At 56.0% G+C, this 10,024-nt stretch overlaps 2 protein-coding genes across 2 annotated transcripts; both read left to right on the top strand.

Moving 5' to 3' along the window:
- Positions 1-845: 845 nt before the first annotated feature.
- LOC126989123 (ryncolin-2-like) lies at positions 846-4,144 on the top strand. The gene is made up of 4 exons (XM_050847696.1): positions 846-1,198; positions 1,460-1,902; positions 3,323-3,427; positions 3,782-4,144. The coding sequence occupies exons 1-4, from the start codon at positions 959-961 to the stop codon at positions 3,942-3,944; spliced, it is 951 nt and encodes a 316-aa protein (XP_050703653.1). The 5' UTR covers positions 846-958; the 3' UTR covers positions 3,945-4,144.
- On the top strand, positions 992-1,906 carry LOC126989129 (ryncolin-2-like). The gene is made up of 2 exons (XM_050847699.1): positions 992-1,198; positions 1,460-1,906. The coding sequence occupies exons 1-2, from the start codon at positions 992-994 to the stop codon at positions 1,904-1,906; spliced, it is 654 nt and encodes a 217-aa protein (XP_050703656.1).
- Positions 4,145-10,024: the final 5,880 nt, after the last annotated feature.

Genomic DNA, 10,024 nt, shown 5'->3' on the forward strand with positions numbered 1-10,024 from the left:
GTAGTAGTAGTAGTAGTAGTAATTGCAATAGTAGAATTCTAACAGACAAAAAATACAAGAAAGTAAAATAAAGAAATATTCCTTTCTGCAGATAAAGACATTTTTTCGAATTGGGCAGAGGAGGAGGAGGAGGAAGAAGTGGAAGAGAAGGACGAGGAGGAGGAAGAGGAGAAGGACGAGGAGGAAGAGAAGAAGAGGAGGAGAAGGAGGAAGAAGAGAAGAATAATTAAACTGATGAATAAACGCAACCATTTCCTCTATGGCTAGAAAAGGAGAAGAAGGAGGAGGAAGAGGGGGAGGAAGAGGAGGAGGAGGAGGAGGAGGAGGAAGAGGGGAAGGAAGAGGAGGAGGAGGAGGAGATTTCTCAACACAGAAACATCAATTAAAATTCGTTCTTAGTTTTGTTTCACTTCCTTTCCATCCTCTCTCACTACTCTTCTTCTTCTTCCTCTTCCTTCTTCCTCTTCCTTCTTCTTCTTCTTCTTTTCCATTCGCCTTTTATCAAGTTCTGCGACCTTCTTCATTTCATAGCTGCCAGATGCCTCCTCCTCCTCCTCCTCCTCTCAGGCTTCACTCATTACCGTACTAATCAAAGATATTTATTCCCTATGAACTAATGACACGAGAGAGAGAGAGAGAGAGAGAGAGAGAGAGAGAGAGAGAGAGAGAGAGAGAGAGAGAGAGAGAGAGAGAGAGAGATAATAGTAATAAACGAAGATACACACACACACACACACACACACACACACACACACACACACACACACTGGGTGCGTCATTGCTAGGCCCGAGAAGAGGGGGGGAGGGGGGAGGGGGGGGGGGGCCACAAGGCTTTATAAGCCGACGCATACTGGCAGTAACCGGGCAGTTCACCCGTGAAGTTCTGCAAGGCATCTTGACCTGCTGCCTGTCAGACGAGTCTTGGGAAAATACTTCACTTGCCAGAAGATCAGAAGTAATGACACTTCTGCTGTTGCTGAGCGTCGCGGTCATGGCCGTGGTCGTGGCCGCGGTAGAGCCAGCCAGCACTCCCGCCCCTGCTGCAGAAGGCGACACGAGCAACGTTCTCCTCGGTAGGTCCGTAGTGTCCAGTCTTCTCGTCGCCACGGGCTTCAGCGAGGCGTGTGTGGCCGAAGCCCTGGACAGCTGCGCACCCGCCTCCGTGCAGCGCCCAACGCCGCCGAACCCGCTGGTGCAGGTAATGGTTTATTCCGCAGAGAAATACAGCTTCCTTCGTGTAATGTAACTATACACCACCAAGTAGTGAGACCTGACGACGAAGTAACGTAACTTAATCCAATCAAATAATGTAAAGTAGACCCATCAAATATGATGCCCAAACCCCAGTAAGCTACGCAGCCAAATCACACATTAAACAATGGCATTAGCGACTGTTACTTTCTTATTCCGTTGGTGACCTACTCGCAGTAATAGACCAACCCTTTGCCTGACCATGCAGGAGGCGAGAGAGCTGCTGCAGGAGGTGCGTCAAGTCGTGCGTCACTACGACAACCGACCGCGTCACTGCAAGGACCTGCTGGACGGCGGGGATAGCGGCAAGGGCCTTCGCCACGTGTACCCCTTCCCTGGGCAGCCCCAGCGCCGCGCGGCAGTGTACTGCGACCAAACGACTGACGGAGGGGGCTGGACGGTGTTCCAGAGACGCACAAATCTCACCGTCCGGGAAGATTTTAACCGGACCTGGCGAGAATATGACTTGGGTTTCGGCCATCTCGAGGGCGAGTTCTGGCTGGGCCTGGACCTGCTGCACGGACTGACATCGACGGCCCTTCAGGAACTGCGCATCGACATGGCGGATTGGGACGACGTAAAACGGTACGCAAAGTACGGCTTCTTCTACGTCGGCCCTCCAAGCACCAAGTACCGCCTCACTGTTGACAGGTGAGCCAAGATGTTATGGGAGAGCTTTTACAAAGTCGTTGTAGTAGTAGTAGTAGTAGTAGTAGTATTGGTAGTAGTAGTAGTAGTAGTATTGGTAGTAGTAGTAGTGGTAGTAGTAGTAGTAGTAGTAGTAGTAGTAGTAGTAGTAGTAGTAGTAGTAGTAGTAGTAGTAGTAGGCCTAGTAGAAATTTTTTTGTTTTTTTTACAACAAAGGAGGCAGCTCAAGGGCACAAAAAAAAAAAAAACAGTAAAAAAAGCCCGCTAATCGCTGCTCCCATAAAATATTCAGAAGAGGCGGCCAAAAGCAAGGTCAAACTTGGGAGGAGAGGTGTCCTGATACCCTCCTCTTGAAAGAGTTCAAGTCGTAGGCAGGAGGAAATACAGATGAAGGAAGATTGTTCCTGAGTTTACCAGCGTGAGGGATGAAAGCGTGAAGATGCTGGTTAACTCTTGCATAAGGGGTTTGGACAGTATAGGGATGAGCATGAGAAGAAAGTAGTGTGCAGCGGGGCCGCGGGAGGGAAGGAGGCATGCAGTTAGCAAGTTCAGAAGAGCAGTCATCGTGGAAATATCGATAGAAGATAGAAAGAGAGGCAAATATCGCGGAATTTAAGAGGTAGAAGACTATCAGTAGGAGGAGGAGAGCTGCTGAGACGAAGAGCCTTAGCCTCCACTCTGTCCAGAAGAGCTGTGTGGGTGGAGCCCCCCCACACGTGAGATGCATAGTAGTAGTAGTAGAAGTAGTAGTAGTAGTAGTGGTAGTAGTAGTAGTAGTAGTAGTAATAGTAGTAGTAGTCACTCCCGGCACCGCTCGCCTGTATCTTTTAACTCAATAATTAGTAAGTAGACCGCTGAAGCACCGCCGTCAGGAAGGTTCCAATAGGGATCTGGTGAGAGTGTCGTGTCTGGGACACTTAGTTTGTAAATATCCAGCAGAAACAGCGATTGTTTTTTGCGAAAATCACTGTTTTGTGTGAAAAAAATATGTTTTGTGTCCTTTAAATATTTGTCCGACCTCTGGTCCTAGATCAGGCCATCCCACAGAATGCTTCAGCCAACAACCAGAGTTCACAGACACGCAGCGCACATGTCTCCCGTGTCTGTGTAGCCATTCACCTGAGATCTCAAAATTTCTTCATGAATGCCTAAAATATTTTGTTATTTTCAGCACTCACACACACACACACACACACACACACACACACACACACACACACACACACACACACACACACACACACACACACACACACACACACACACACATCTCTATATCAATATAAATATATATATTTATATATCCATATAGATATATATATATATATATATATATATATATATATATATATATATATATATATATATATATATATATATATATATATATATATATATATATATATATATATATGAATTCCAGGTACAGCGGTGACGCAGGGGACTCTTTAGCCTATAGTTCTGGCAGCAGCTTTTCCACTCATGATGCTGATAACGACTCATCGTCCGCAGTGAACTGTGCCGCGCGGTAAGTAAGGCTCAATGGCTTGGCTTCATAAGTTTCAGCAGGTCACATTATTTAGTTACTTATGCGTGGCTGAAATAAAACCAAGGCTCAGTATTGCTGGATCTTCCCATATGTACACACAGGAACTTGTGATAAAATCATCCTTTCCAAGAAGATGAATGTCACGATCTGATGTAATTAACAACAACAACAACAAAAACATGATCTTTGCAATGCCTTTCAAATGAAAAAAGGTCTCTGCGAATGCTAAAACCAAGTTCCATAACTGGTAGATCTTAAGGCTATGCTGACCTTTCTGACACCTTAGTCAACCTTCGTAGAATGATGAGAACATTGAATGACTGATCATTTCAGCCATGGTGGTCCGTGGTGGTACACACGTTGTAGCTACGCCAGGCTGAACGGCTTGCCGCACGAGGGGCAACACGAGGGATACACCAACATCCAGTGGCATGCATGGCGAGGGAACAGCTACTCCTTGCGGCAGACCGCCATGATGACCCGACCAGCCTTCTGAACAGTCATCATGACTCTGGGTTCAACGGTTGCCTGCGACACCTGTTTTGTTGGACAGTCTTCCAGCGCGGTAGTTTACGATCTTACACACACCAGCAACATCCTCTTTTTCAGCACGCGACTCCAGCGAGTCATGCGCCTTCAGCGGGGCTGCCTGGCGACTACGATATTTATAGCCTCAGGCAGGGTCGGCCCTATTGGGTTGCTGGTGCCTGGCCAAGCTAGGCTTCGCTGCCCTTACAAGTATAAAACTGTAAATGTAAAATGAAGAGTTCACATGATGTACAAGCTGAATAAAACTCATGAAAATGAACAGCATCAAGGTTTCAATCCTTTTCATTACTATAACGAGGAGAGAGAGAGACTGTTAGTGTGTCTGGATTACTGGCAATGCTCACACAGGTGATGGAAGGGGCAGGAGGGAGAGGTGATGGAAGGGGCCAGGAGGGAGAGGTGATGAAGGGAAGGAGGGCAGGAGGGAGAGGTGATGGAAGGGGCAGGAGGGAGAGGTGATGGAAGGGCAGGAGAGGTGATGAAGGGGGCAGGAGGGAGAGGTGATGGAAGGGGAGAGGAGGGAGAAGGAGGAGGATGGAAGGGGCAGGAGGGAGAGGTGATGGAAGGGGCAGGAGGGAGAGGTGATGGAAGGGGCAGGAGGGAGAGGTGATGAAGGGGGCAGGAGAGGTGATGGAAGGGGCAGGAGGGAGAGGTGATGAAGGGGCAGGAGGGGAGGTGATGGAAGGGGCAGGAGGAGAGGTGATGGAAGGGGGCAGGAGGGAGAGGATGAAGGGGCAGGAGGGAGAGGTGATGGAAGGGGGCAGGAGGGAGAGGTGATGGAAGGGGCAGGAGGGAGAGGTGATGAAGGGGGCAGGAGGGAGAGGTGATGAAGGGGGCAGGAGGGAGGTGATGGAAGGGGCAGGAGGAGAGGTGATGGAAGGGCAGGAGGGAGAGGTGATGGAAGGGGCAGGAGGGAGAGGTGATGGAAGGGGCAGGAAGGAGAGGTGATGGAAGGGGGCAGGAGGGAGAGGTGATGGAAGGGGCAGGAGGAGAGGTGATGGAAGGGGCAGGAGGGAGAGGTGATGGAAGGGGCAGGAGGGAGAGGTGATGGAAGGGGCAGGAGGGAGAGGTGATGGAAGGGGCAGGAGGGGAGAGGTGATGGAAGGGGCAGGAGGGAGAGGTGATGGAAGGGGCAGGAGGGAGAGGTGATGGAAGGAGGTAAGGTGATGGAAGGGGGCAGGAGGGAGAGGTGATGGAAGGGCGCAGGAGGGAGAGGTGATGGAAGGGGGCAGGAGGGAGAGGTGATGGAAGGGCGCAGGAGGGAAAGGTGATGGAAGGGCGCAGGAGGGAGAGGTGATGGAAGGGGGCAGGAGGGAGAGGTGATGGAAGGGGGCAGGAGGGAGAGGTGATAGAAGCGGGCATGCGGGAGAGGTAATGGAAGGGGCAGGAGGGAGAGGTGATGAAGGGGCAGGAGGGAGAGGTGATGGAAGGCCAGGAGGGAGAGGTGATGAAGGGGCAGGAGGGAGAGATGGAAGGGGGCAGGAGGAGAGGTGATGGAAGGGGGCAGGAGGGAGAGGTGATGGAAGGGTGCAGGAGGGAGAGGTGATGTAAGGGGCAGGAGGGAGAGGTGATGGAAGGGGCAGGAGGGAGAGGTGATGGAAGGGGCACTGAGGGAGAGGGGATGTAAGGGGCCAGGAGGGAGAGGTGATGGAAGGGGCAGGATGGAGAGGTGATGGAAGGGGCAGGAGGGAGAGGTGATGGAAGGGGGCAGGAGGGAGAGGTGATGGAAGGGGGCATGAGGGAGAGGTGATGGAAGGGGCCGGAGGGAGAGGTGATGGAAGCGGGCAGGAATGAGAGGTGATGGAAAGGGGCAGGAGACAGAGGTGATGGAAGGGGGCAGGAGGGAGAGGTGATGGAAGGGCCAGGAGGAGAGGTGATGGAAGGGCAGGAGGGAGAGGTGATGGAAGGGGCAGGAGGAGAGGTGATGGAAGGCGTCAGGAGGGAGAGGTGATGGAAGGGGCCAGGAGGGAGAGGTGATGGAATGGGGCAGGAGGGAGAGGTGATGGAAGGGGCAGGAGGGAGAGGTGATGGAAGGGGCAGGAGGGACAGGTTCTGGAACGGGCAGGAGGGAGAGGTGATGAAAGGGGCAGGAGGGAGAGGTGATGGAAGGGGGGCAGGAGGGAGAGGTGATGGAAGGGAACAGGAAGGAGAGGTGATGGAAGAGGCCAGGAGGGAGAGGTGATTGAAGGGGGGCAGGAGGGAGAGGTGATGGAAGGGGGCAGGAGGAAGAGGTGATGGAAGGGGGCAGGAGCGCGAGGTGATGGATGGGGCCAGGAGGGAGAGGTGATGGAAGGGGCAGGAGGGAGAGGTGATGGAAGGGGGCAGGAGGGAGAGGTGATGGAAGGGGGCAGGAGGGAGAGGTGATGGAAGGGGGCAGGAGGGAGAGGTGATGGAAGGGGTCAGGAGGGAGAGGTGATGGAAGGGGTAGGAGGGAGAGGTGATGGAAGGGGCAGGAGGGAGAGGTGATGGAAGGGGCAGGAGGGAGAGGTGATGGAAGGGGCAGGAGGGAGAGGTGATGGAAGGGGCAGGAGGGAGAGGTGATGGACGGGGCAGGAGGGAGAGGTGATGGAAGGGGCAGGAGGGAGAGGTGATGGAAGGGGCAGGAGGAGAGGTGATGGAAGGGGCAGGAGGGAGAGGTGATGGAAGGGGCAGGAGGGAGAGGTGATGGAAGGGGACAGGAGGGAGAGGAGATGGAAGGGGTCAGGAGAGGTGAGGGAAGGGGGCAGGAGGGAGAGGTGATGGAAGGGGCCAGGAGGGAGAGGTGATGGAAGGGGGCAGGAGGGAGAGGTGATGGAAATGGGCATGAGGGAGAGGTGATGGAAGGGAGCAGGATGGAGAGGTGATGGAAGGGGGCAGGAGGGAGAGGTGATGGAAGCGGGCAGGAGGGAGAGGTGATGGAAGGGGGCAGGATGGAGAGGTGATGGAAGGGGCAGGAGGGAGAGAGGTGATGGAAGGGGCAGGAGGGAGAGGTGATGGAAGGGGCAGGAGGGAGAGGTGATGAAGGGGCAGGAGGGAGGTGATGGAAGGGGCAGGAGGGAGAGGATGGAAGGGGCAGGAGGAGAGGTGATGGAAGGGGCAGGAGGGAGAGGTGATGGAAGGGGGCAGGAGGAGAGGTGATGGAAGGGGCAGGAGGGGAGAGGTGATGGAAGGGGCAGGAGGGAGAGGTGATGGAATGGGGCAGGAGGGAGAGGTGATGGAAGGGGGCAGGAGGGAGAGGTGATGGAAGGGGGCCAGGAGGGAGAGGTGATGGAAGGGGGCAGGAGGGAGAGGTGATGGAAGGGGGCAGGAGAGAGAGGTGATGGAAGGGGGCAGGAGGGAGAGGTGATGGAAGGGGGGCAGGAGATAGAGGTGATGGAAGGGGCCAGGAGGGAGAGGTGATGGAGAGGGGCAGGAGGGAGAGGTGATGGAAGGGGCAATGTGGGAGTGGTGATGGAAGGGTGCAGGAGTGAGTGGTGATGGAAGGGGCAGGAGGGAGAGGTGATGGAATGGGGCAGGAGGGAGAGGTGATGGAAGGGGGCAGGAGGGAGAGGTGATGGAAGGGGCAAGGAGGGAGAGGTGTTGGAAGGGGGCAGGAGGGAGAGGTGATGAAGGGGCAGGAGGAGAGGTGATGGAAGGGGCAGGAGGGAGAGGTGATGGAAGGGGCAGGAGGGAGAGGTGATGGAAGGGGCAGGAGGGAGAGGTGATGGAAGGGGCAGGAGCGAGAGGTGATGGAAGGGGGCAGGAGGGAGAGGTAATGGAAGGGGCAGGAGGAGAGGTGATGGAAGGGGCAGGAGGGAGAGGTGATGAAGGGGCAGGAGTGAGAGGTGATGGAAGTGGCAGGAGGAGAGGTGATGGAAGGGGCAGGAGAGAGAGGTGATGGAAGGGGGCAGGAGGGAGAGGTGATGGAAGGGCGCAAGAGGGAGAGTTTATGGAAGGGGCAGGAGGAGAGGTGATGGAAGGGGCAGGAGGGAGAGGTGATGGAAGGGGCAGGAGGGAGAGGTGATGGAAGGGGCAGGAGGGAGAGGTGATGGAAGGGGCAGGAGGGAGAGGTGATGGAAGGGGGCAGGAGAGAGAGGTGATGAAAGGGGGCATGAGGGAGAGGTGATTGAATGGCCAGGAGGGAGAGGTGATGGAAGGGGCAGGAGGAGAGGTGATGAAGGGGCAGGAGGGAGGTGATGGAAGGGGCAGGAGGGAGAGGTGATGGAAGGGGCAGGCGGGCGAGGGGAGGGACGGGGGCAGGGAGAGGTGATGGAAGGGGCAGGAGGGAGAGGTGATTGCAGGGGGCAGGAGGGAGAGGTGATGGAAGGGGCAGGAGGGAGGTGATGAAGGGGCAGGAGGGAGAGGTGATGGAAGGGGCAGGAGGGAGAGGTGATGGAAGGGGCAGGAGGGAGAGGTGATGGAAGGGGCAGGAGGGAGAGGTGATGGAAGGGGCAGAGGAGAGGTGATGGAAGGGGCAGGAGGGAGAGGTGATGGAAGGGGCAGGAGGGAGAGGTGATGGAAGGGGCAGGAGGGAGAGGTGATGGAAGGGGCAGAGGGAGAGGTGATGGAAGGGGCAGGAGGGAGAGGTGATGGAAGGGGCAGGAGGAGAGGTGATGGAAGGGGCAGGAGGGAGAGGTGATGAAGGGGGCAGGAGGGAGAGGTGATGGTAGGGGCAGGAGGTAGTGGTGATGGAAGGGGCAGGAGGGAGAGGTGATGGAAGGGGGCAGGAGGGAGAGATGAAGGAAGGGGCAGGAGGAGAGGTGATGAAGGGGCAGGAGGGGAGAGGTGATGGAAGGGGCAGGAGGGAGAGGTGATGGAAGGGGCAGGAGGGAGAGGTGATGAAGGGGCAGGAGGAGAGGTGATGGAAGGGGCAGGAGGAGAGGTGATGGAAGGGGGCAGGAGGGAGAGGTGATGGAAGGTGGAAGGAGGGAGAGGTGATGGAAGGGGCAGGAGGGAGAGGTGATGGAAGGGGCAGGAGGGAGAGGTGATGGAAGGGGCAGGAGGAGAGGTGATGAAGGGGGCAGGAGGGAGAGGTGATGGAAGGGGCAGGGAGGAGATGGAAGGGGCAGGAGGGAGAGGTGATGGAAGGGGCAGGAGGGAGAGGTGATGAAGGGGCAGGAGGGAGGTGATGAAGGGGCAGGAGGGAGAGGTGATGGAAGGGGCAGGAGGGAGAGGTGATGGAAGGGGGCAGGAGGGAGAGGTGATGGAAGGCGGCAGGAGGGAGAGGTGATGGAAGGGGACAGGAGGGAGAGGTAATGGAAGGGGCCTGGAGAGAGAGGTGATGGAAGGGGCCAGGAGGGAGAGGTGATGGAAGGGGGCAGGAGGGAGAGGTGATGGAAGGGGGCAGGAGGGAGAGGTGATGGAAGGGGACAGGAGTGAGAGGTGATGGAATGGGGCAGGAGGGAGAGGTGATGGAAGGGGGCAGGAGGGAGAGGTGATGGAAGGGGGCAGGAGGAAGAGGTGATGGAAGGGGGCAGGAGGGAGAGGTGATGGAAGGAGGAGAGGTGATGGAAGGGGGAGGAGAGGTGATGGAAGGGGCAGGAGGGAGAGGTGATGAAGGGGCAGGAGGAGAGGTGATGGAGGGGGCAGGAGGGAGAGGTGATGGAAGGGGCAGGAGGGAGAGGTGATGGAAGGGGGCAGGAGGGAGAGGTGATGCAAGGGTGCAGGAGGGAGAGGTGATGGAAGGGGGCAGGAGGGAGAGGTGATGGAAGTGGCAGGAGGAGAGGTGATGGAAGGGGCAGGAGGGAGAGGTGATGGAAGGGGGCAGGAGGGAGAGGTGATGGAAGGGGCAGGAGGGAGAGGTGATGGAAGGGGCAGGAGAGAGGTGATGGAAGGGGCAGGAGGGAGAGGTGATGGAAGGGGCAGGAGGAGAGGTGATGGAAATGGTCAGGAGGGAGAGGTGATGGAAGGGGGCAGGAGTGAGAGGTGATGGAAGGGGGCAGGAGGGAGAGGTGATGGAAGGCGGCAGGAGGAAGAGGTGATGGAAGGGGCCAGGAGGGAGAGGTGATGGAAGTGTCAGGTGGGAGAGGTTATGTAAGGGTGAGGAGGGAGAGGTGTTGGAAGGGGCAG

The sequence above is a fragment of the Eriocheir sinensis genome, unplaced genomic scaffold, assembly GCF_024679095.1.
Source record: "Eriocheir sinensis breed Jianghai 21 unplaced genomic scaffold, ASM2467909v1 Scaffold106, whole genome shotgun sequence".
NCBI classification, from domain to species: domain Eukaryota; kingdom Metazoa; phylum Arthropoda; class Malacostraca; order Decapoda; family Varunidae; genus Eriocheir; species Eriocheir sinensis.

What these genes read in the sequence shown, in the direction of transcription:
- LOC126989129 (XM_050847699.1), top strand. Translation starts at nt 992, where the DNA reads ATGGCCGTGGTCGTGGCCGCGGTAGAGCCAGCCAGCACTCCCGCCCCT. An exon ending in CGCCGAACCCGCTGGTGCAG is followed by an intron (nt 1,199 to 1,459) that starts GTAATGGTTTAT and finishes CTGACCATGCAG; the next exon opens with GAGGCGAGAGAGCTGCTGCA.
- LOC126989123 (XM_050847696.1), top strand. Translation starts at nt 959, where the DNA reads ATGACACTTCTGCTGTTGCTGAGCGTCGCGGTCATGGCCGTGGTCGTG. An exon ending in CGCCGAACCCGCTGGTGCAG is followed by an intron (nt 1,199 to 1,459) that starts GTAATGGTTTAT and finishes CTGACCATGCAG; the next exon opens with GAGGCGAGAGAGCTGCTGCA. An exon ending in GCAGTGAACTGTGCCGCGCG is followed by an intron (nt 3,428 to 3,781) that starts GTAAGTAAGGCT and finishes TGATCATTTCAG; the next exon opens with CCATGGTGGTCCGTGGTGGT.